General features: G+C 38.6%; 1 protein-coding gene across 3 annotated transcripts in view; it reads left to right on the top strand.

Moving 5' to 3' along the window:
* Positions 1-1,119: 1,119 nt before the first annotated feature.
* Positions 1,120-25,357, top strand: part of ATP13A4 (ATPase 13A4) — a 149,739-nt gene continuing 125,501 nt past the window's right edge. For 2 of the 3 annotated variants that reach the window (XM_066347711.1, XM_066347713.1), the window contains exon 1: positions 1,120-3,094. In XM_066347711.1, the coding sequence (XP_066203808.1) occupies positions 3,032-3,094 (63 nt within the window). In that variant the 5' untranslated portion in view covers positions 1,120-3,031. The remainder of the gene's footprint in view (positions 3,095-25,357) is intronic. The other variant, XM_066347712.1, reaches the window with a different exon arrangement.

Below are 25,357 nucleotides of genomic sequence, written 5' to 3' on the forward strand. Positions count from 1 at the left end.
GGGTGGATCCTCGTCAGGGTGCATGCAGGAGTCTCTTTAATTCCCCTCCTCTCACTTAGAAAAAGAAGAAAAAACCCAGCAAAATTGAAATAGTGACTGTCTCTGAATAGGAGAATTCATTTTTTGCTTTATTCACTTTTTTTTGTATTATCTAATTTTCTACATGTTTTAATGCCATAATAAAAAAGTAAATGTTATTGAAAACATTTATTTGCTTTAGCATAATTTATTTAAGTTCTACTTAACCTCTTCTGAGCCCATTTCTTGCTTACCCCTATTGGGAGCTTCACAATGTCAGTCTCTTTAGTTGACCCACGAACTAGATGTTCCAAAGACAAGGAGCTGGAAATATATATATATATATATATATATATATATATATATATATATATATATATATATATATATATATAACGTAAATTTATTCAATTACCAAGAATATAACCAAGTAAAGAACTCGTGGCTTCACTTGGTGGCAGGAAATGAATCCTCGTTAAGGATCTAGGGAACTTCTTGAACGGCCCTGAAAAATGAAAACTCAGCTACCATGTGTTAGGCCTGCAGTTTTCCCCTGGGATGCTTCCTTCTTCTTGTGCTAGTCTTTGTTTTTTGCTTCCACCAGCGCTTCTTTTCTCAGATCTGATTGGCCTCGGTCCTGTTGAAGTCTCCGGATTGACTCCCGTGCATCTGATCTTGTGAGCCGGGGCAGAACGACCCACTGAGACCTTGGGCCCATGCTGCACCCTTGGCAGAAGGGGGATACCCAAAACACCACCTGTGACTGCTGAAGAGTTTTGGCAAACAATGGATTTCATGACAACATCTGCTTCTTTCTCTGGGTTGTGGGGGAGAGGGAGGTAAGGGCAAAATTTTTCATCTGTTGCCGGGCAATAATGGACACTCCCCTTCCACTTTAGCCATTATTTCTGGAATACAATCAGGTTCTGCTTAATGAGGAGGGAAAAATCAAGCACAAGACAAAATGCTGCAATCAAGACATGCAGTAAATGGAAGATGTATGGGGATGCTGCCAGCGTAACACGACATACTGTATATTTTACAGAAAAGTTCTTTTTTTTTAAGAAGAAAGAGCACACTATAAAATAATGATTAAAAGGATAGTATAGCAAATGTATAAATCAGTAACATAGTTATTTGTTATTATCATCAAGTATTATATACTAGACATAATCGTATGTGCTATGTTTTTATACGGTGGGCAGTACAGTTGGTTTGTTTGTACCGGCATCATCACAAGCACGTGAGTAATGCACTGAGCTGTATATTTACAACAGCTGCAATGTCTATGACATCACTAGACAATAGGGACTTTTCAATTCCACTATAATCGTATGGGACCACTGTAGTATATCAGGTCCATTGTTGACTGAAAGGTCATTACGCCATTCATGACTGTATTGAAAAACACATGGATTTGTAGTCAGGATCTACAACTGGCTGGGGAGCTTGTGCAGAGCTGCAAAGAATACTCACCTATGAAATGGGACTAATCATTTTACAGAGCTGTTAGAAGAAAATTTTGTTTCTAGACTTTCTTAAGAGTTTAACAACCAATATTTTAATGAAAGAATGATGCATAAAGTAGTTTGATTAGCCTGACTTGTGGTAGTACAGTGAATAGAGTGTCAGTCTGAGACACTGAGGTCCCAGGTTTGAAACCTGGAGATTGCTGGCTTAAGCACGGACTCATCTTGCTTAAGTACAGGCTCGCCAACTTGAGCTTGGGGGTGCTGGTTTGAGCGTGGAATTATCAATATGATCCCATTGTCACTGGTTTGAGCCCAAAGGTTGCTGGCTGAAGCCCAAGATCGCTGACATTAGCAAGGGGTCACTGGCTCAGCTGGAGCCTCCCAGTCAAGGTACATATGAGAAAGTGATCAATGAACAACGAAAGTGATGTAACTACAAGTTGATGCTTCTCATCTTTCTCTTTCCCTTGTCTCTCTCTCAGAAAAAAAAAAGTTTTGATTATACCTTTGTTTTCTCTATGTGTTTTCACAAAAGTAAACTTAATTCCATGTATACATTAAATAAGATGTTTTTTGCATACACAGATGTGATGATTAATTTCAGCTCTCATAATAACTAACCATCTCTTAGTATTTGTTTGCATGTTTGAATCCCTGTATCAGTCTGAAGGTAGCAAATATGACTTGATTTATGTATGTAGTCACTGCGCTCAAAGAACGTGTATTGAATAAATGTGTCAAGTTTAAAAAATGAGTTTTGATCAGTCATCTGATTGTTTTATTTTTAGACCTCCTTCAGCATTTAACTACCAATATTTTAGTGAAGGGGGACTACATAAAATAGTTTGAGTGTACCTTTGTTCTTTCTCTACATATGTTCCTCAAAAGTAAACTTTATTCCACATACACATTAACTAGAATGCTTTTTGCATACTCAAAGAAATGTGATTGCAAGTACCTTTTAAAGAGGATTAGTCATAATTTGTACCCCTAGCAAGTAAACTGAATGCGGATACTATTAAGAACAGATGGATTGGGGCTTTCATTCATCTGGCAAGATCTGCAGCAGTTAGCCTCACCCCAACCCCAGTTCCTTAGCCTCAGAGAATAAAGCAGTGACCTGGGAGTTCTTGAGTCTGCCGGGTTCCTCCGCAGGTCCTGCCAACCCCGCATTGTCCAGTTGGATTTGCAGTCAGATGTCTTATGCTGGCAGGCACTGGGCAGGCAATGAGTTCTTTCCCTGTAAGTTGGGCACAAAGAGACTGGCATGGGAGCAGCCTCCTTCAGGACAGCTACTCCGAGAGAATGCAGTAAGCAAGGAGTAGGCAGAAAGTCCTCGGAGCAGAGGGTGACTCATGGGAGGAGTTAGTTCAGCGCTAAGTATTGTCGTTTGCTGAGTGAAGGTGTGTGCTCAAGAAGAAGTTTTAACCTAGAGGATCATTAACTCTTTCAGTCAGCTGGCGACGCCGGTGGCTTGGCAAGCTCGTTCGGGAAGCAGCTGCTCTAGGAAGGTCAGGGAGGAGCTGTGGAATCACTTGTTCATGGGGGACCACTTTGAGAAGGGCCAGCAGGCTTTGCTCAATGAAGGAGAAGAGAATGAGATGGTAAGATTCTAGCCACATTCCTCTCTTCCTATTCCTATTCCCCAGCTTTCAACACTGCCACACACACACACACACACACACACACACACACACACACACACTTCTCTGTAATTTGACTCTAGTATTATGTGAGAAAAAATAAACTCCAAGAAATCTCTCTGTCCCATAAATGTAACCTAAGACAGCAGAAATGTGCTAGACTGAAAATATTGTATTCATTTTTATCAAGAATGTTTATTTTAAAAAATAAAACAGAAAGGAGAGAAGCATAGTACAGTACCCCTTTTTTTTGAGCCTTACCAGTAAAACAAGTTCTGTTCAAAACTTCTAATAATTTCAGCAAAGACCTAACACTGGGAGCAGAGTATTCCCTGTTAGGCAGAAGCAGGACGTTGACAGGAAAATAGGAACGAAGTGGGTCTTTGATCTTTCCCTCTTCTCACAGGTCTGTGTTCACAAAGACCGCTGGACAGTAAAAACATATAAAATGTTAACAATTATCAGCCTACACACATTTCTGTTTACTTCTAAAATTTCACCTGTAGCTCTCTAGTTAAAAAAGTTGGTTACAAAAAAACTTTCTTTAGTTAATGATGTCTTTTATTTTTAGCTGTGTTCCCATCTGGGAAACTATAGGAAAATCAAAGATGATTCTTAAACTCTTGCAGAATTTAAAGCTGTATTTCTCAATTACAATGTAATCAAGAGAGTCAGAAATGCCTACTTCTGTTTAATAAGGTCTTTCTGCTAATTGTGTAAGCATAGTATTTTATGCCAGTAATGATGTAATTAAAATGTGATGCTCTTCTTCTATAATAGTATTTTATCTTCCTGGAATTAATATGTAAATAACTAACCCCAAAGATATTTACTTAAAGTGGTTTCTTGGTTATTTGATTTAGCCCTATTAAATTCTTTGTTCCTGAACTGGTCTTTCAAGTCTAATCTACTTACCTGTTCCTATAGCAACACATTTTTTGGACCTTCAAAAGTAGATCCCTTCTGCTATCAAAGCTGAAAAATTATAAGGGAATAAAAGGCACTTAAATTTATGTGGTTCTTTTAACCATCTCCTTACTTTTTTAGATTTGACTGCCAAATGACAATTGCCTTTAGGCCCTACACAAATGTCACCAAAAATGACCTTCTGACCTTATCTTTATTTTTCCAAAATAATTTTTTTGGGGAAGGCTTCAGCAATTAGCCAGTCCAATGAATACTATTTCCAAACTGAGAAAATCTCTTTTCATTAAAAAAAAACAATAATGAGTATTCCATTACTCTCTATATTACGTGAAAATTTTTATTTTTATCTTGAATACTATTAACTAGAAGGCAGGGTTTCTTTCCCTCTAATTTTAAAATATCTTTCCTCAAATTATTAGGTCAAAACACATGCTTTCCCCCTACACTCATTTCTGCCCTTTGATAATGTGTCATTCAAGAGTCATCAGGAATATACATGTGAGTAGACATTCTTAATTCTGGGGAAACTACTATCTCTTCTGGAGCTTTATACATTCTTTGGAAGCACTTTTGTTAACATTCATCTTCATAATAACCCCCCCCTCCCTGCATCAGGGGGCCCACTCATTCTCTGTGTAACTGAGAGCCCAGTAGGAGAGAGCCTTTGATATGGAAAGGGACACTGTGTTTTCTGGAGAAGAGACATTTGGCCAGAGTCTCAGTGGAGGTGCAGCAATTAGTATGCATCCTATTCTGCCTGGAGAAACCTGGCCACCTGCCTGCTGCAGTGTCTGATACTCTGTCCCTTTTTAACTTATTATCCCCATCCCTTCACCCAGAGCAGTAAACTTCAAAACTTATCAAGATATCTTAAATGTATTCCATGTATTTTCATAATGATTTTTAGTTTACAAAATATATATTTTTGGCCATTAGCTAATTTAGTTTTCACTACACCCTGTGAGGAAGGCATTATGATTCCTATTTTAATTATGAGGAAACTGATGCACTGAGAATTTTCTTGTCTAAGGTTGCGTTAAGTCCAGGAGCTGAGGCAACACAGAGGCTAGTAACTCTTCTGTCTCTGGACCTGAACATAGCTCAGTGATTGATACCTTTTTCAGTTCTTCCCAAGGACATTACACTCTTCATAGGAGAACCCACTTCCATCATTAATAAAACAAAGCTTAGGAGAACATATGATCTTAGATTTCTAAGATTCCATTTTGTTTATATGATTTGTATTTTCTGAGTAAGCCTATCTCAGACTTCACTGCTAACCCTTTTAGAAAGCCAAGATTATCCAGAAATGTGTCACACTACGTGTTTACAGTTTCTTGCTTTGTAATATACACTGAACCTTTTGCAAAAGTCATTCCTCTGATGATAGATATGACTTTGAATTCAAGAGAAAACAGCATTCTGGGGTTTAACACTCATGTCAAATGGAGAACAGCAATATGTCCAGACCTACATGCTTGGGATTATCTTTCATTCTAGAATTAAAGAAACACAAACTAAAGAGCAAATCTGAGTGACCTAAAAGTAATATGCTTAAGTACAAAATGATATAGGAGCCAATGGAAGAAGAATTTGTTAAAGGAACAAGGAAGGAAAGGGAAGAAGTTGCCCTTTAGAGAAAGTTCATCCAGATGACTCAGAAAGGCCACAAAGAAGAAACTGACTCCCAGACAGCACCGTGACCAGACCAGACGCCAAGCTGTCACTAGCCTTGGGCTAACCACTGCCTAGTCTACCCTCGGTTTTTCTATCTGTAAAATAGAAGTGGTCCTTCTTACCCTTCCTGTCTCACATCAAGTACAGCTGAAGTAATCTATGTGGAAGTGCTTTGCGAAGTGTCAATTTCTGGAGAAGTGTAAGCTGCTACTACCTGAACAAATATGAAAGAAGAGTCAGGGCTTCAGCAATTAGCCAAACAAATGATTACTAGTTCCCAAAATAAAATAATCTTTCATTAAATAATGACAAATGAGGAACATATACTTTGATCACAAGCTATAGAAATCATTTATAAAAGGAGAGGAGCTGGTTCACCTTACACCTGCCTTGAAGTGCTTACCTTGGGAAAACTCCTACCTGTCTTGCGACTCAGTTTCCTTACTTTATTTTATATTTTTAGTGAGAGAGAGAGAGGGTTATGAAGGGAGAGAGATGCGAAGCATCAACTCGTAGTTGCGTCACTTTAGTTGTTCATTGTTTGCTTCTAATATGTGACTTACTTGATCAAGGAGCTCAAGCTGAGCCAGTGACCCCTCTGTCAATCAAGCCAGTGACCTTGGGCTCAAGCCAGCGATCTCTGGGCAGTGACAGACAATTTTGTATGTGTATTTTTACCTATTTGTCAGATTATTTCATTAAAATAACATCCTAGAAATGGCATTGCTGAATGCAAGGGGCTGTGCTTTTTAAATTTTGATGGATACATAATGCCAAATTGCCCTCCTTAGAATTGTGGTTGTACTAAGTTATACTCTGATTAACAATCTTTTCAATCTTTTTTTTTTTTTAGAATATTTGCTTTCTCTACAATACTTGCCAACTTTAAACATTATCAATCTTTTGAACTTCATCTCATCTGCTATGGAAAATGTTACTTTATGGCTCTATTATTTTTACATTTCCTTGATTTGAGGTTGAACACATCTCTGGATGTTTATTGGAGTTTATACTTTTTAAACTAGAATCTCTTAATATTATCACTGATGGTTTACCAACTAGTAGACTGAGTAACTAAAAATTAGGGATTGTTGAACAGCAAAAGAAATTCGTTTGAATGTCCATGTTTCTGAGAAAAGCAAGAAGTTGGTAATGCCACAGGCACTAATATGGCAGTGGGATAGTGTGTAGTCTTTGCCACACTGGAAGTCCTGTTGTGCCTACAGCATGGGCTAGAGACATCTGTTCTCACCAATTATTTGGCTCACTTTGATAGCTGATGTTCGTCTTTTCTTCTGTTAACACTGGGGAGCATAAACCCCTCCCCCACCTCAATAGCCACTCATTTATTATGCCTCCTGAGCACCTCCTCATCAGTTGCCAATGTTAACTAGTGAACCCACAATCTCATAGTGAAGGAATTGTGTTCAGACTAAGACATTTTGTCAGTTGAAGTGTTCAGGAAGCTGGGCCATGGGCCAAGTATAGTGTCTTTATTTTCAATTCATTGCTGCAAAACTCCAATGAAGTCAACTCATCTTTGACAGATGCTCTTAAAAAGTAAGGTTTAATTGCTTCTTGAGAACAGGGACCCTGCTTGGTTCACATTTCTACAGCCTCCCCTTTCCCTCTCCCAGTACCCCCCCCCCCCCAGTTAGCACAATACTTGGCACAAACGTCCAGGGCATATTTTATGAGAGTGTAATTGCAAGCTCGATTAACCAGCAATTCAGCATTTTGAGGAAAACAAGGAGGCAGCAGGGCTCAGAGGAGAAACAGTTGGCGCAATTTAAAGAGAAACCTAATAAAATTTATGTTACTTGGAAAGGTCAGTCATCTTGTGAACTTATCAATTGACTCCTGTCTTCCCCAAGCATAAATAAAACTCAGTCTTGAGAGTTAATTAGCCATTCTACACTATTTTGCTATGAGATATTTTATTCTATCCTTTCATCCATTCATGTAGAAACTCAACAAATATTTACCAAGCCCCTGCGCTGTACCAGGAGTCCTCTGTTCTAACCCAGGATTTTGAGTGAATAGCAAATAGCTTCTGTTTTCAAAGAGTTCACAGTTGAGTGGGCAGGATCAAGAATATAATTTGCGGGGCCCAGTGCGAAATGAAAATGAGGTGTCTCTTGTTCAACAATTATTAAGAATCTAAGGATGGCCTGACCTGTGGTGGTGCAGCGGATAAAGTGTTGACCTGCAAATGCTGAGGTCGCCGATTCGAAACCCTGGGCTTGACTGGTCAAGGCACATAATGGGAGTTGATGCTTCCAGCTCCTCCCCCCTGTCTCTCTCTCCTTTCTCTCTCTCTCTCTCTCTCTCTCTCTCTCTCTCTCTCTCCTCTCTAAAATGAATAATAATAATAAAAAAGAATCTAAGGATGGCTGTAACAGAACAGTAAGCCAAGGTCAGGGCCTTTTTGAGAGAAGAGCTCTGTGTGACTGCATAGGCTGTATGTTCATGAAGCTAGCCCTACAAATGGGGGGACCGAGTGGTGCAAACACAGGAAATTGCAATGAAGTTGGTGTCATTGGGGGATGTATGCACACAGAGGTTTTTTTTAAATTTTTATTTTATTTATTCATTTTAGAGAGGAGAGAGAGAGACAGAGAGAGAGAGAGAGGAGAGAGAGACAGGGGGGAGGAGCTGGAAGCATCAACTCCCATATGTGCCCTGACCAGGCAAGCCCAGGGTTTCAAACCGGTGACCTCAGCATTTCCAGGTCAATGCTTTATCCACTGCGCCACCACAGGCCAGGCTACACACAGAGCTTTGAGAACATAGAAAGAGCAACACAGTCAAAGACAACATCAAAGGCAAAGGTATCATTTAATTTCCCTGGAGACGTAGTTGAGGGTCAGATTGTGAATAACTTTACGAGACAGCCTAGAGTACATTTTATCTTTTCTAATGATTTCCAAACTTTGGTCCATCAAAAAACTAAGGAATATATGTAAAAGAGATTCCAGACCCCATTACAGACCTACTGAATTAGAATATTTGATGGTAGAGCTGGACTTGGTCAGAATGGCTGTGATGCCAACCTGGTGAATGCAATGGGGAAGCTAATGAAAGATTTAAAACAGTAATGTTCTGGTAGGATTTGCCTTTTCAAGGGATTTTACATAATGGGGTAAAAAAGTTTGGTTAAAAGAGAAGAAATAGGAAGAAGGTGCTTGGACTTGTCCAAATGAGGCATTCAGGATGAAACTATAGCTTTGTCAGATAGGATACTAAGTAGAGAACGGCTTCAAGAGACATTTAAAAATGAGAGTTGAAAAGACTTTGTAATTCATACATTGTGGGGTAAAATATAAGGGGCAGTTATTAACCATGCCTTTAAAGTTCCTGTCATTATTTATTCTTACAGCCTTAAAGCAAATGATAGTCACCTCTCATTGACTTCACCTCATTTACAAAGTAGAGATAAAACTATCTTATTGGTTTGAACCAAGGACCAGTACAGATAGTTTCCTGAGATTCTCTTGAATACCAACGAGAAAATGTGATTTAAAAAGTACTAAGGCCCTGGCTTGTTGGTTGAGTGGTAGAGCATCAGCCCAACATGTGGATGTCCTGGGTTCAATTCCTGGTCAGAGCACACAGGAGAAGCAACCATGTGCTTCTCCACCCCTCCTCCCTTCTCTCTCTCTCTCTCTCTCTCTCTTCCCCTTCTGCTGCCATGGCTCTGTTGGTTTAAGTGCATCAGCCCTTGGTGCTGAGGATGGCTTCGTGGAGCCTCTGCCTCGGCACTAAGAACAGCTCAGTTGCGAGCATAGTCCCAGATGGGCAGAGCATTGGCCCTGGATGGGGTTGCCAGGTGGATGCCAGTTGGGGCACATGCAGGAGTCTGCCTCTTTATCTCCCCTCCTCTCATTTGGAAAAAGAAGAAAAAAGTATTTTTTTTAATATTAAAAAATATTAAAAAGTTTTAAAATGGACAGATAAAATTGCTGTGAAACATCTTAAAATTTAAGTGATACTCTTGAGTTTTTCAAAGCGCTGTCCTATTTTTTAGTCAAGGAAGGGAGAACATATCTAGAAACATTGCATTAAGTGAGAATGGGAAATCTACGGCTGTTGCTGTGGGAATTATTTATAAATCAAGGACTAAACAATAAATCTAACAATAAATGATAACCAGTGCTGAACCCCTTTAGGGTCCTCAGGCCCGCAGAAGACCCAAGGCACAGGGACTTGGCCTTCAGAAGAGTTGGCGACTTGGTGATGTGTCCGGAAGAGATTTGTTCCAGGGTGCCTGTTAGAAAACTGTGGCTATTTCAAAGCTTTATGAAGACTAGCATTAGTGGACCACCTACTTCAATGGCTCACAGCTATTTCTGGATGTCCATCGCAAACCTTAGTGAGTTGCCTGAAACCACGGTCTGAGTGGAGTTGAAAGCTAGCTCAGAACACAGCCTCCTCCACTCTATTCTCAGCCTAAGGCTACGTTTACAGACAATGGTCACAGCTAGGCCCTAGATGCCCCCACAGGAAAAGAACAGCCAGGAGGCCCAAACACACCTGTGCCTTCCAGAGAAATATTATGTCCCCCAGGCCAGGGCATTTTCTGATTTTTGTTGTTGCACACAAGGCCCTGGCTGAGACTGTCATCATCTTAGCATTTTTAGAACCTTAGCTTCCTGGGGCAGCCATGGCAGGAGGATTTTGAAACTCTGGTACTCAAGTCGCAGAATCAGTAGGGAGGAGATGATCCCGTGAGGGAAGATCAATGTGTGGCTGTCAATTCAAAAACAAAAGTATCGAAGAATTAAGTTTGGGTAAATGAGTGGTTATTTTTATAGGCTTTTTAATAGAAAGGGAGGTTAATTTTTTGTTTTACCTGCAACTTTGCTCTTCTTCAACCTGGAATCACTTGCATAATAACGATCTTTCAGATCAGAGGCCAAGACACCCTGTGTGGGTTTTTCCTTAGGCCAATTTTAGGAGATAATTTTTACTTCCTATTTTCTCTGACCACCCAAATGTGGTCTGCTTGCTTTGCTTGCTCTGCCAGGGAGAAGTCTTCACACCGATGTCTGGTCATTGGATTTCTGCCCGTCCACCAGAACTCACCTCAAGTCCGACTTCCTTCAGTCAGTCATCTGGGAGCCCCTGGGTCACTCTTAATTACTTTGTGTCTGAGTAGGTTGGAATGCCTATTACAGCTATTTTCACTAGATTTTAAAGGAGAGTCCTGTATCTATCTTTCTTCCTCAGCTGATTGTGAATTATATATTGACAGGGACTGTGTCTTAGTTCATGTCTTTATATTGCCTGTAACATTGAAGTTACTTAATATGTTTCTGATAAGGTGAATTGAAGATTTCTGTGCAAAATATTATAAAAGTTTCTTTTTCTTTCTTTTTTTTTTTAACTCAATTGAGTCAAAATTTTACAAAAACAGGCACTGAAAGATTATATAATTTGTTCAAATCTAGAATATACGTGGCAAAAACAGATCTAGAACCTAGGCTAGAAGACTCCAAAACTCCTGCTGGAACTTCAATAGTACACTGCCTTAGCCTTTGACAGGGCCTCTGTTACCACTGCCACCACCCCCATGACCTCCACCGCTGCTGCTCCTCCCACACTCACTCCCACTACCACCAACACTGCCATTGTCACCACCACCACCCCCATGACCACCGCCGCTGCTGCTCCTCCCACACTCACTCCCACTACCAACACTGCCATTGTCACCACCACCACCCCCATGACCACCGCTGCTGCTGCTCCTCCCACACTCACTCCCACTACCAACACTGCCATTGTCACCACCGCCACCCCCATGACCACCGCTGCTGCTGCTCCTCCCACACTCACTCCCACTACTAACACTGCCATTGTCACTGCCACACCCTCACCACTTGCACGACTACTGCAGTACTACCGCTGCTGCTGCTGTCATACGATTACTAACACTATTGCCACTGTTGCTCTCACTTTACTACCACCACCATTACCATCATTTCTACCAGCACTTCCACTATTCCTACTACCACTGCTGCTGCTACTTAAGCCCAAGATAGTGTGTGTTAATTTAGTAGCTGTTTTATAGTTTGGGTTCATTTTGAGCATTGAGAAACAAAATATCCCAGTCTCATTTTATAAAAGTGATAGCTCTCTGATTTAGGGGGAGTAGAAGTGAATAGAGGCACAGATGCTGGGATCATATGGCCTGGATGACCCTTCAGTTTTCAGCCATCTACACATGCCTGTGTCACAGAAGTGATCCCTGCTCATGTTCTTGCCTTTGCCCCAGCACTGGCTTCGAGTAGGGGGAGAGAGTTATCTGTTGCCCTTGTTCAACTTAGTCTTAGGCTGTCCTTTGGTGTGTGGGACTTGGGGAGTGCTTTCCGTCAATATTCCTGTCCATCCTTTCCACAGCAGGCAACCACCTCTGTCTTAGATCTGTAGTTGGTTGTACGTGGAAATTCCTTGCCCCTGCCCTAGCAGTTACTTGGGCTTGGTTTCATAAAATCCTGTTTCAAGATGAGAAATAGAAGAGGGTTTTTGCTTTTATCTTTGATCCAGCGTCATTGGATTTTCTGCTTATGTCCTGAGAGAGGATTCCCTGCTTAGAAGTAATTGACCTTTGTCAATTTAGTCAGACAGGTTCTATCCTCAGACTTCACAGGGCACCTTCTGATAACTTTAGGATTACATATCTCTAGGTATTACGTCAGTAGAAAGGATAATTTGCTTTTCTTTCAAAAGTCTCAGCAAAATACTTATTTATTTTCTCACTGGATCTTCACTTTTGAAATTTATTGTTGAATATCATGCTCCTAGTCACATGCTCACTCTTAGAGTTGGGATCAGAGTCAACTCTACAAAAAGCACATTAGCTGAGGATGGTGAAAGGGTGGTTTGACAAGGAAATTGAGTATTGGATACTGTGACCCGAAGTGAGATAAATGGTAATTGGATGGTCTAAATAAAAAATATAAACAGACAAACAAACAGAATTCAATCTGATAGTTAATAAATAATAGTTTAACTGAACTGAACCAACAGTGTTTAAGGTGGTCAGGTCCCCAGGTAAAATTCTTTGCAAGAAAAAATATAGGCCCTGGCTGGTTGGCTCAGCAGTAGAGCATCGGCCTGGTGTGTGGAAGTCCTGGGTTTGATTCCCAATCAGGGCACACAGGAGAAGCACTCATCTGCTTTTCCACCCCTCCCCCTCTCCTTTCTCTCTAATTCTCTCCTCTCCTCCCTCAGCCAAGGCTCCTTTGGAGCAAAGTTGGCCTGGGCGCTGAGGATGGCTCCATGGCCTCTGCCTCAGGTGCTAGAATGGCTCTGATTGCAATGGAGCAATGCCCCAGATGGGCAGAGCATCACCCACTAGTGGGCTTGCTGGGTGGATCCCAGTCAAGGTGCTTGCGGAGTCTGTCTGTCTGCCTCCCTACTTCTCACTTCAGAAAAATACAAAAAAAGAAAAAAGAAAAAAGAAAAAATATGAAATATAGAGCTTTCTTGCTGATATTTTAGATCTCTGTGAAGAGGCAGAAAAGAGCTATTAAAATATATCTATTTCTTTTTTTATTTCAAAAGTAAAACATATTTAATGATTAAACTGTGTACAATATAGAAATAAAAGAAGAAACACAATGATGCTGTCACCCAAGGCAAATACCATTAGTGTTTTATTTGATACATTTATCTTCCAGTCTTTTTTGTTTGTGTTTCACCATTGTTCAATTAAATTTAAAATCATATTGCATAATTTTATGTTGTTTCTTCTTACAATATTATTTCACATGTATTTTCCCATATTATTAAAAATACTTCATAAACATAACTGTAATGGCTATATAATATTCTTTAATGATTACCCTATTCTTATACAAAAATTGTTTTCTATTTACTACTACTAATAATATTGCAGTGAACATCTCTGTGTATAAATCTTGTCTGGGTTTTGTATAAGCTGAAGGGATTTTTTTTTTAGACAGAGAATCTGGCCCTGCCGAATTGGCTCAGTGGTAGAGTGTTGGCCTGGCATGTGGATGTCCTGGGTTTGATTTCCAGTCCGAGCACACAGGAGAAGCACCCATATGCTTCTCCACCCCTCCCCCTCTCGCTTCTCTCTCTCTCTCTCTCTTTCCCTCTTGGAGCCGTGGTTCAACTGGAGCAAGATGGCCCCGGGTGCTTAGAATGGCCTCATGGCCTCTACCTCAGGCACTAAGAAGAACTCAGTTGCTGAGCAATGGAGCAACACCCCAGATGGGCAGAGCATCCCCCCCCCCCCACCAACCTGCTAGTGGGCTTGCCAGGTGGATCCTGGTTGGGGCACATGCAGGAGTCTGTCTCTACCTCCCCTCCTCCCACTGAATAATAATACAAAAAGACAGTGAATCTTAGTGGCTTAAAATCATACCCTTTGGGTGTCTAACACATTTGTGAGGCCACATCGGTTTTCAATACTACTATCAGGAGTAGAGATCAGGACTAATGAGGAACTTCCATGAAGGGATATGATTTCAATCCCATGTTTGCCATTTTCCATCCCAGATAACTGTGAAGAGGGAGTATGTAATAGGAAGTTGTGAAGCTCCTATTATTTAAAGGTATTTTAGGCAAAAGGCATCATGCACACATATGTATATATAAAGGAGCAATTTTAACCACAGAACATTCATGATGCAGAGGTGAATGAGGCTCTAACAATAAACTGGGGGTGGCCTTCATATTTCATTTCAGAAAATTGTTCTATGTAGCTCCCTCCTTGTTATTTCTATCCTAAAAGAAATACATTAAAGCTGGAATTCCTATTATCTTGGTATCAAATTCTATTCCTTGTGGTCACAGATGTAGTATCTGTCCTTTAATAAAGGCCTGATTATGGAGGCTTTCAACCTTATTGATACAAAAACCTAAACCTCTTCTTTCTGAACTTTTACACATGATACCAAAGAAAGTAAAAAATTATTTTTGAGTTTTAACATCATTGAAATAATTACCTAAAAAGTGTTCTTATATAAATAATTTGACCAATTGAAAATAGTAAAAGAATATGTGAATAAAAGTAAATGTTTCATTACCCCAAATGAGATATACTTTTCTATTTAATTTTCAATGGCTTATTTTTATCAACTATTGTCTGTTATATCTCTAATGCTTAGAAAAATGCATGGCATATAGTAATTACACACTGTGTAATTTTTAGAATACATAAATAAATGAATGTTGGGTGAATGTAGCTACAGTTTCCATAGGATCATAAACTTAGGCAAGAATTTTCTTTAAAGTTTATCTGACTTTCTCCTGCTCCTTATGTCTCCCAACCAACCTTTCCTTAAATACCCTTAGAGAAGAAAACTTACCATAAGCTAAAACCATTTATAAGACTAACTATTTAAAATTTTCTTTCATAGGTTGAGATGAAATATAGTTCCATTAACCTGAATTTGTTAGTCTTGTTTCTTTTGCCTTTTGGGGGCTACCTGTCAAAAATCAGGCTTCCATTTCTACAACTCAGGCATTTAAAAGTTGTTTTTGTATGTCCTGCATCACCGCCCCACCCCCCGGGCATGTTTTTTCCAATCTAAGCACACTCAATTTTTTCAACTACTCTTCAAGTGGCATAGTTTTTGGAAACTTACCTCTGAAACTCTCGGAAAGATATTCTCTATGATAGTTTAAAGAAGCCACTTTCTCTCAATGTGATTCTGTCTTTGAAATTCATAGGGACCCTGGGACAAAGGGGCATCGACCAGGAGGAGCGTAAGGGACAGCTGCCACTTACTGTGTCACTAAGGTTGTTGATGATAAGGAGTTTAGACCTGTCTGATCTCCATTAGGTTGATTCTTGACTAATAAAAGTAATGATTAACATTTATTGACTGCTTATGAGGTCCTCTGCCCATTGCTAAGCACTTTTCTGTGATAGTTCATTTTAAATTATCAGTAACCCCATCAAGTAGGTATTATTACTACTTGTGAAAATACTAAATGTTTCTGTCATTTCTCTACCGCAAATGACGAATTGTGAGTGAAACCTGGCCCGCTGATTGTTTTGTTAATACAGTGGTGTTGACAACAGCTCCATGCGTTTGTTTATGGATTATCTCTGGCAGCGTTTGCTCAGCTCTGGGCAGCAGCAGAACCTAGTAGTTGTGAGAGAGACTGTATGACCTGCAAAGCTGGAAATATTTTCTATCTGGTACTTTATAGAAAAAGTTGGTTGACCTTTGCTTCTTTTCTTTCCTTTCTGGCCTCTCTCTCTCTCTCTTTTTTATTTTAAATTTCCTTTATTGCTATAGTAAAATATTACTTATATTACTTGTTATGTTTGTCCAAGTATTTTCATCCACCACTGTTGGTTTAGTAAGCACTCTGAAAAAGCTTGGTCTGGGTGATATGAAGGGTTTGGGCAGGCTGTCAGGTCAGTAGATATTTACAAACTGGTCTGGGTCCTTCTTAATGTGGATTCTTGCATTAACCATTCATTTTGTGGGAGGAATCTCCTCTTGCCTGGCCTCTGTGTTTTCCATCTCTAAATAGATATGGATCTGTAGCCTCTTCGTGACTTAGTTACATACCTCAGTTTTACATTCTCAGTTACAATCTCATTTTGATATTGTCCAGATCTGCAAGAAACTCCACCTGTTGAAAATAGTGCAGCCATTTACAGTCAAGAGCAAACGGATCCTTACAATCCTCCTTCCCCAAATCACGGAATTTCAAATACGGAAAGTCACCTAGAGATAATCTAGTCCAACACATTCATGTTAAAAAAAATTTTTTTTTCAAGGACATAGAGAGAATCAGAGAGAGGGATAGTTAGCAACAGACAGACAGGAATGGAGAGAGATGAGAAGCATCAATCATCAGTTTTTGTTGCGATAACTTAGTTGTTCATTGATTGCTTTCTCATATGTACCTTGACCGTGGGCCTTCAGCAGACCGAGTAACCCCTTGCTTGAGCCAGCGACCTTGGGTACAAGCTGGTAAGCTTTTTGCTCAAACCAGATGAGTCCACGTTCAAGCTGGCGACCTCAGGGCCTCAAACCTGGGTCCTCCGCATCCCAGTCGGATGCTCTATCCACTGCACCACCGCCTGGTCAGGCTAAAAAAAATTTTGGTAAAGATAATCATAAATGTGCATACAGTTGTAAGAAATAAAATACAGCCCTGGCTGGTTGGCTCAGTGGTAGAGCATCGGCCTGGCGTGCAGGAGTCCCGGTTCGATTCCAGGCTAGGGCACACAGGAGAAGCACCCATCTGCTTCTCCACCCCTCCCCCTCTCCTTCCTCTCTGTCTCTCTCTTCCCCTCCTGCAGCCAAGGCTCCATTGGAGCAAAGTTGGCCCTGGGCGCTGAGGATGGCTCCATGGCCTCTGCCTCAGGCACTAGAATGGCTCTGGTTGCAACAGAGCAATGCCCCAGATGGGCAGAGCATCGCCCCCTGGTGGGCATGCCAGGTGGATCCCGGTCAGGCACATGCGGGAGTCTGACTGCCTCCCCGTTTCCAACTTCAGAAAATACAAAAAAAAAAAATACACAGAGATTCTGTGGACCCTTTCCCCATTTTCCCCCATTGGTACTGTCTTGCAAAAACATAGTACAACATCACAATCAAGGAGTTGACTTCGATGCAGTCAAGGTAGAGAACATTTCTGTCACCACCAGGATCCTTTATTTGGCGTTTTTATAGCCACAGCTATTTTCTTTCTACTTGTACCCTCCCTTTAAGTCCTGACAACCACTAATTCTGCTCTCTATTTTTCAAGAACATCATATAAATTTATACAGTATGTAAACTTCGGGATTATTTTTTATGTTTGGATGTTTTTATTTATTATTATTTAAAAATTAAATTTAATGGGGTGACATTGATCAACAGAGTACATAGGTTTCAGGTAAACATTCCTATAGCATTTGGACTGTTGATTATGATGTGTGTCCATCACCCCAAGTCAAATCATTTTCTGTCACTGTATGTTTATTTCATTCATCATAATTCTCTGGAAACTGATCCAGATTGCTGCACGTGTATGAATAGTTCATTCTTTTTTTTTTTTTTTTTTTTTTTCTTTTTTATCGCTGGGTAGTGTTCCATAGTAGTCTGTGATGCCATGGTTTATTTAACTTTAGCCATTCACCGGCTGAAGGACATCTGGTTATAGTGAATACAGCTACTGAAAACATTGTGGATAAATTTTTGTGTGCATAAAAATTTTCATTTTTTCTGAAATGAAGACTCAGGAGAGCAATTACTGGGTTTTATGGTGATTACATGTTTAGTTTAAAGAAAAACAAAAATACTACCAAAATGTTTTTCAGAATTTCTGCACCATTTTACATTCACATTAGCAATGGATGAGAAACCCAGGTTTTCCACATACTCAACAGCATTTGCTGTTGTCACTATTTTTTATTTTAACCATTCTGATAGATACGTAGTGATAACTCATTGTGATTTTAATTTTTACTTCCCTAATGGGTAATGACTTTGAACATCTTTTTGTGGGCCATCTGAATCTTCATGTCTTTGGTCAATTATCTATTGACTTTTATTTTTTTTACTGAGTTTTGAGAGTTCTTTTTATATTCTAGACTACTAGTCCTTTGTTGGGTATGTGGTTTGCAAGTATTTCTCTCTGTTGATAACTTTTCTTCTCTTAACAGGCTCTTTCACAAAGCAAAAGTTTTAAATTCTTATAAAATCCATTTTATCAATTTTTCCTTTTATGCACAGTGATTTTGATATCAAGTCTAAGAGCTCTTTGCTTAGGCCTAGTTCCCAAGATTTTTTTCTTACTATGTTTTTAAGTTTTATGTTTTACATGTAAATGTGCAATCTATCATGAATTAATTTTTGTATCAAAGGTATGAACTTAGTTTGAGGTTCATTTTCTCTTTCCCCTATAGATGTCCAATTGCTTCAGCACCATTTGTTGAAACTGCTATTTTTCTCCACTGAATTATTTTTGAACATTTTTCAAAAATCAGTTGGGCATAATTATGTAGAGTTATTTATTGGTTTCTATTCTGTTAAATTTATATGCCAATGCTACTCAATTTTTTTTAACAAGAAACAGAGACAGACAGAGAGACAGACAAGGACAGACATACAGACAGGAAAGGAAAGAGATGAGAAGCATCAACTCAAAGTTGCAGCACTTTAGTTGTTCATTGATTGCTTTCTCATATGTACCTTGACCAGAAGGCACCAGCCAAGCCAGTGACCCTTGCTCAAGCCGGCAACCTTGAGCTTCAAGTCAGTGACCATGGGGTCATATCTATGATACCATGTTCAAGCCAGTAACCCAGTTCTCAAGCTGGTGAGCCTGTGTTCAAGCTGGCAACCTCAGGGTTTTGAGCTTGGGTCCTCAGCATCCCAGGCGAATGCTCTATCCACTGTGCCACCACCTGTACAGGCAATACTATTCAGTCCTGCTTAAAGTCTCTGTAATTATATAATGTTAGGCCCTGCTCAGTTGACTCAGTGGATAGAGCCTTGGCCTGGCTTATGGACATCCTGGTCAGGGTACATAAGAGAAGTGACCATCTGCTTCTCTCCCCATCCATCATCCCCTTCTCTCCCTCTTCTTTTCCTGCAGCCAGTGGCTCTATTGGTTGGAGCATTGGCCCTGGGTGCTAAAGATAGCTTGGTTAGTCCCAGCATGTCAGCTTCAGGCACTAAAAATAGCTCGGTTGATTAGAGCATCAGCCCTAGGTGAAGATTGCAAGGTGGATCCCAGTCAGGGCACATGCAGAAGTGTCTCGCTATCTTCCCTCCTCTCACTTAAAATAAAATTATATAATGTCTTGAAATCAGGTAGACTGGTTGTTCTTACTTTATCTTAATTTTTAAAATTGTTTTGGCTATTACAGTTCATTTACTTTTCCTTATAAATTTTAAGATAATTTTATATAGATCTACAAAAAATTTTACTAAGATTTTGATAGAAATTACATTAAATCTATATATCAATTTGGGGAGAAATTAAATCTTTACTATGTTGAGTTTTCTAAACCATGAACATGGCATGTCTCTTCATTTATTTAGATCTTTCTTCAGCATTTTTTATTTCTTTCATCAGCATTTAGTAATTTTTTTATTTCTTTCATCAGCATTTAGTAGTTTTCAACATAGAAGTCCTGTACATGTTTTGTTAGATTTATACCCATGTATTTTATCTTTTAAACGATTATAAATATCTTGTAGTTTTAATTTGGTATCCACATGTTTATTACTAGTATATAGAAATACAATTAATCTTTGTACGTTTATCTTTTATTTTGTGACCATGATGAACTCATTAGTTTTAAAAGGGTTGTTTTCTTTGTAGATTTTTGGAATTTTTTAATATAGAAATCATATCATATGAAGTACAGTTTTCTTTCTGTGTGTTGTTTCCTTTTTTTTTTTCCTTGTCTTGCTACAACTCCAATGCTATTTTGAATAAGAGCAGTGAGAATGGACATTCTTGTCTTGTTCCTGATCTTAAAGGAAAATGTAGTCTCTCATTATTAAATATGATGTTTCCTGTAGATTTTTAAAGATGCTCTGTATTAAGTTGCAGTTCTCTAGCATTCCTATTTCTCTGAGAGTTTTATTATGAAGGGGTGTGAAGTTTTGTCAAATACTATTTCTGCATCAATTTATATGATGATGTCATATTTTTCTTCTTTAGTCTGGTGGATGTCATTGATTTTTTTTTTTTTTTTTAAATAAATTTTTATTAATGGTAATGGGATGACATTAATAAATCAGGGTACATATATTCAAAGAAAACATGTCTAGGTTATTTTGTCATTAAATTATGTTGCATACCCCTCGCCCAAAGTCAGATTGTCCTTCGCCACCCTCTATCTAGTTCTCTGTGCCCCTCCCCCTCCCCCTAACTCTCCCCCTGTCCTCCCTCCCCCCACCCCTGGTAACCACCACACTCTTGTCCATGTCTCTTAGTCTCATTTTTATGTTCCACCAATGTATGGAATCATGTAGTTCTTGTTTTTTTCTGATTTACTTATTTCACTCCGTATAATGTTATCAAGATCCCACCATTTTGCTGTAAATGATCTGATATCATCGTTTCTTATGGCTGAGTAGTATTCCATAGTGTATATGTGCCACATCTTCTTTATCCAGTCTTCTATTGAAGGGCTTTTTGGTTGTTTCTATGTCTTGGCCACTGTGAACAGTGCTGCAATGAACATGGGGCTACATGTGTCTTCACGTATCAATGTTTCTGAGGTTTTGGGGTATATACCCAGTAGAGGGATTGCTGGGTCATAAGGTAGTTCTATTTGCAGTTTTTTGAGGAACCACCATACTTTCCTCCATAATGGTTGTACTACTTTACAGTCCCACCAACAGTGAATGAGGGTTCCTTTTTCTCCACAGCCTCTCCAACATTTGCTATTACCCGTCTTGTTGATCATAGCTAATCTAACAGGGGTGAGGTGGTATCTCATTGTAGTTTTGATTTGCATTTCCCTAATAACTAATGAAGCTGAGCATTTTTTCATATATCTGTTGGCCATTTGTATCTCTTCCTGGGAGAAGTGTCTATTCATGTCTTCTTCCCATTTTTTTATTGGATTGTTTGTTTGTTTGTTGTTGAGTTTTATGAGTTCTTTGTAAATTTTGGAAATTAGGCCCTTATCTGAGCTGTTGTTTGAAAATATCATTTCCCATTTAGTTGGCTGTCTGTTTATTTTTATATCAGTTTCTCTTGCTGAGCAAAAACTTTTTATTCTGATGTAGTCCCATTCATTTATCTTTGCCTTCACTTCTCTTGCCATTGGAGTCAAGTTCATAAAATGTTCTTTAAAACCCAGGTCCATGAGTTTAGTACCTATGTCTTCTTCTATGTACTTTATTGTTTCAGGTCTTATATTTAGGTCTTTGATCCATTTTGAATTAATTTTAGTACACGGGGACAGGCTGTAGTCGAGTTTCATTCTTTTGCATGTGGCTTTCCAGTTTTCCCAACACCATTTGTTGAAGAGGCTTTCTTTTCTCCATTGTGTGTTGTTGGCCCCTTTATCAAAGATTATTTGACCATATATATGTGGTTTTATTTCTGGGCTTTCTATTCTGTTCCATTGGTCTGAGTGTCTATTTTTCTGCCAATACCATGCTGTTTTGATTATCGTGGCTCTATAATATAGTTTAAAGTCAGGTATTGTAATGCCCCCAGCTTCATTCTTTTTCCTTAGGATTGTTTTGGCTATTCGGGGTTTTTTATAGTTCCATATAAATCTGATGATTTTTTGTTCCATTTCTTTAAAAAATCCCATAGGGATTTTGATGGGAATTGCATTAAATTTGTATATTGCTTTGGGTAATATGGCCATTTTGATTATATTTATTCTTCCTATCCAAGAACAAGGAATATTTTTCCATCTCATTGTATCTTTTTCGATTTCTCTTAACAATGCTTTGTAATTTTCATTATATAGGTCCTTTACATTCTTTGTTATGTTTATTCCTAGGTATTTTATTTTTTTTGTTGCAATCATGAAGGGGATTATTTTTTTGAGTTCGTTTTCTAATATTTCATTGTTGGCATAGAGAAAGGCTATGGACTTCTGTATGTTAATTTTGTATCCTGCGACCTTACTGTATTGGTTTATTGTTTCTAATAATCTTTTTGTGGAGTCCTTCGGGTTTTCGATGTATAGGATCATATCATCAGCAAAAAGTGATACCTTTACTTCTTCTTTTCCAATATGGATGCCTTTTATTTCTTTGTCTTGTCTTATTGCTCTGGCCAGAACTTCTAGCACCACGTTAAATAAGAGTGGAGAGAGTGGACAACCCTGTCTTGTTCCTGATTTAAGGTAGAAAGTCCTCAGTTTTATGCCATTTAAAATGATGTTGGCTGATGGTTTATCATATATGGCCTTTATCATGTTGAGATATTTTCCTTCTATACCCATTTTGTTGAGAGTCTTAAACATAAAATTGTGTTGTATTTTATCAAAAGCCTTTTCTGCATCTATTGATAAGATCATATGGTTTTTGTTCTTTGTTTTGTTGATATGGTGTATTACGTTAACCGTTTTGCGTATGTTGAACCATCCTTGAGATTCTGGGATGAATCCCACTTGATCATGATGTATTATTTTTTTAATATGTTGTTGTATTCGGTTTGCCAGTATTTTGTTTAGAATTTTAGCATCTGTATTCATTAGAGATATTGGTCTGTAGTTTTCTTTCTTTGTGCCATCCTTGCCAGGTTTTGGTATGAGGGTTATGTTGGCCTCATAAAATGTGTTTGGAAGTATTGCTTCTTCTTCAATTTTTTGGAAGACTTTGAGTAGAATAGGAACCAAGTCTTCTTTGAATGTTTGATAGAATTCACTAGTATAACCGTCTGGGCCTGGACTTTTATTTTTGGGGAGGTTTTTAATAGTTTTTTCTATTTCCTCCCTGCTGATTGGTCTGTTTAGGCTTTCTGCTTCTTCATGACTCAGTCTAGGAAGGTTGTATTGTTCTAGGAATTTATCCATTTCTTCTAGATTGTTGTATTTGGTGGCATATAATTTTTCATAGTATTCTACAATAATTCTTTGTATATCTATGATGTCTGTGGTGATCTCTCCTCTTTCATTTTGGATTTTATTTATTTGAGTCCTGTGCATTTTTTCCTTGGTGAGTCTTGCCAAGGGTTTGTCAATTTTGTTGATCTTTTCAAAGAACCAGCTCCTTGTTTTATTGATTTTTTCTATAGTTTTTCTGTTCTCTATTTCATTTATTTCTGCTCTGATTTTTATTATCTCCTTTCTTCGGCTGGTTTTGGGTTGTCTTTGTTCTTCTTTTTCTAGTTCCTTAAGGTGTGAAGTTAAGTGGTTTACTTCAGCTCTCTCTTGTTTGTTCATATAGGCCTGAAGTGATATGAACTTTCCTCTTATTACTGCTTTTGCAGCATCCCAGAGATTCTGATATGTCGTATTTTCATTTTCATTTGTCTGTATGTATCTTTTGATCTCTGCGCTTATTTCTTCTTTGACCCATTCATTTTTTAGAAGTATGTTGTTTAGTTTCCACATTTTTGTGGGTTTTTCCCCCTCTTTTTTGCAGTTGAATTCTAGTTTCAAGGCTTTATGATCAGAAAATATGCTTGGTACAATTTCAATTTTTCTAAATTTGCTGATATTGTCTTTGTGGCCCAACATATGGTCAATTCTTGAGAATGTTCCATGTACACTAGAGAAAAATGTATACTCTGTCGCTTTGGGATGAAGTGTCCTGTAGATGTCTATCATATCCAGGTGTTCTAGTATTTCGTTCAAGGCCACTATATCTTTATTGATTCTCTGTTTGGATGACCGATCTAGAGCCGTCAGCGGAGTATTGAGGTCTCCAAGTATGATTGTATTTTTGTTAGTTTTTGTTTTAAGGTCAATAAGTAGCTGTCTTATATATTTTGGTGCTCCTTGGTTTGGTGCATATATATTAAGGATTGTTATGTCTTCTTGATTCAGTGTCCCCTTAATCATTATGAAGTGACCATTTTTGTCTCTGAGTACTTTTTCTGTCTTGTAGTCAGCATTGTCAGATATGAGTATAGCTACACCTGCTTTTTTTTGGGTGTTGTTTGCTTGGAGTATTGTTTTCCAGCCTTTCACTTTGAATTTGTTTTTATCCTTGTTGCTTAGATGTGTTTCTTGTAGGCAGCATATAGTTGGATTTTCTTTTTTAATCCATTCTGCTACTCTGTGTCTTTTTATTGGTAAGTTTAATCCATTTACATTTAGTGTAATTATTGACACTTGTGGGTTCCCTACTGCCATTTTATAAATTGCTTTCTGTTAGTTTTGTATCTAGTTTGATTCTTCTCTTTTGTTTTTCTATCATTTGTTTCTGTTTGTTTGTGTTCCATACTTCTTTCCTCTGTTGCTACCTTTTTTAAGTCATGTGTTTTTGTGGTGGTTTTTTCTAGGGTGGTTACCATTAAGTAATGAAAAGGGTACCTACCATATTCATTGTAGTACCCTATCTTATAAGTATTTCTGCACTTCATCGTCCTTTGCTACTGTTAATCTCCATTCTCTCCCCCCTTTTTTTTTTCCTTTGTTGTCACAGTTTAAGTTTGGTTTTATTGTGTTCTTGGTGGAGCTGTTACTTGTGGTGTTGTTTTCTTTTGTTCTTTGAATCTGGTTGGAAAACCCCCTTTAGTATTTCCTGGAGTGGGGGCTTTCTCGTGATAAATTCTCTCATCTTTTCTGTATTTGTGAATGTTTTTATATCTCCTTCATACTTGAAGGATAGCTTTGATGGGTATAGTATTCTTGGCTGAAAGTTCCTCTCTTTCAGGGCTTTAAATATTGGGGTCCACTCTCTTCTAGCTTGTAGAGTTTCTGCTGAGAAATCTGATGATAATCTAATAGGCCTTCCTTTATATGTTGTACTCTTCTTTTCCCTGGCTGCCTTGAGAATTTTTTCTTTGTCATTGGTTTGTGTCATCTTTATTATGATGTGCCTTGGAGTGGGTTTGTTGGGGTTAAGAAAACTCGGTGTTCTGTTTGCTTCTTGAATTTGAGGCTTTAGTTCTTTCCACAGGCTTGGGAAGTTCTCGTCTATTATTTGTTTGAGTATATTCTCCATTCCATTTTCTTTCTCTTCTCCCTCTGATATACCTATTATT

The sequence above is a fragment of the Saccopteryx leptura genome, chromosome 8 (assembly GCF_036850995.1).
Source record: "Saccopteryx leptura isolate mSacLep1 chromosome 8, mSacLep1_pri_phased_curated, whole genome shotgun sequence".
In the NCBI taxonomy this organism is placed as follows: Eukaryota; Metazoa; Chordata; class Mammalia; order Chiroptera; family Emballonuridae; genus Saccopteryx; species Saccopteryx leptura.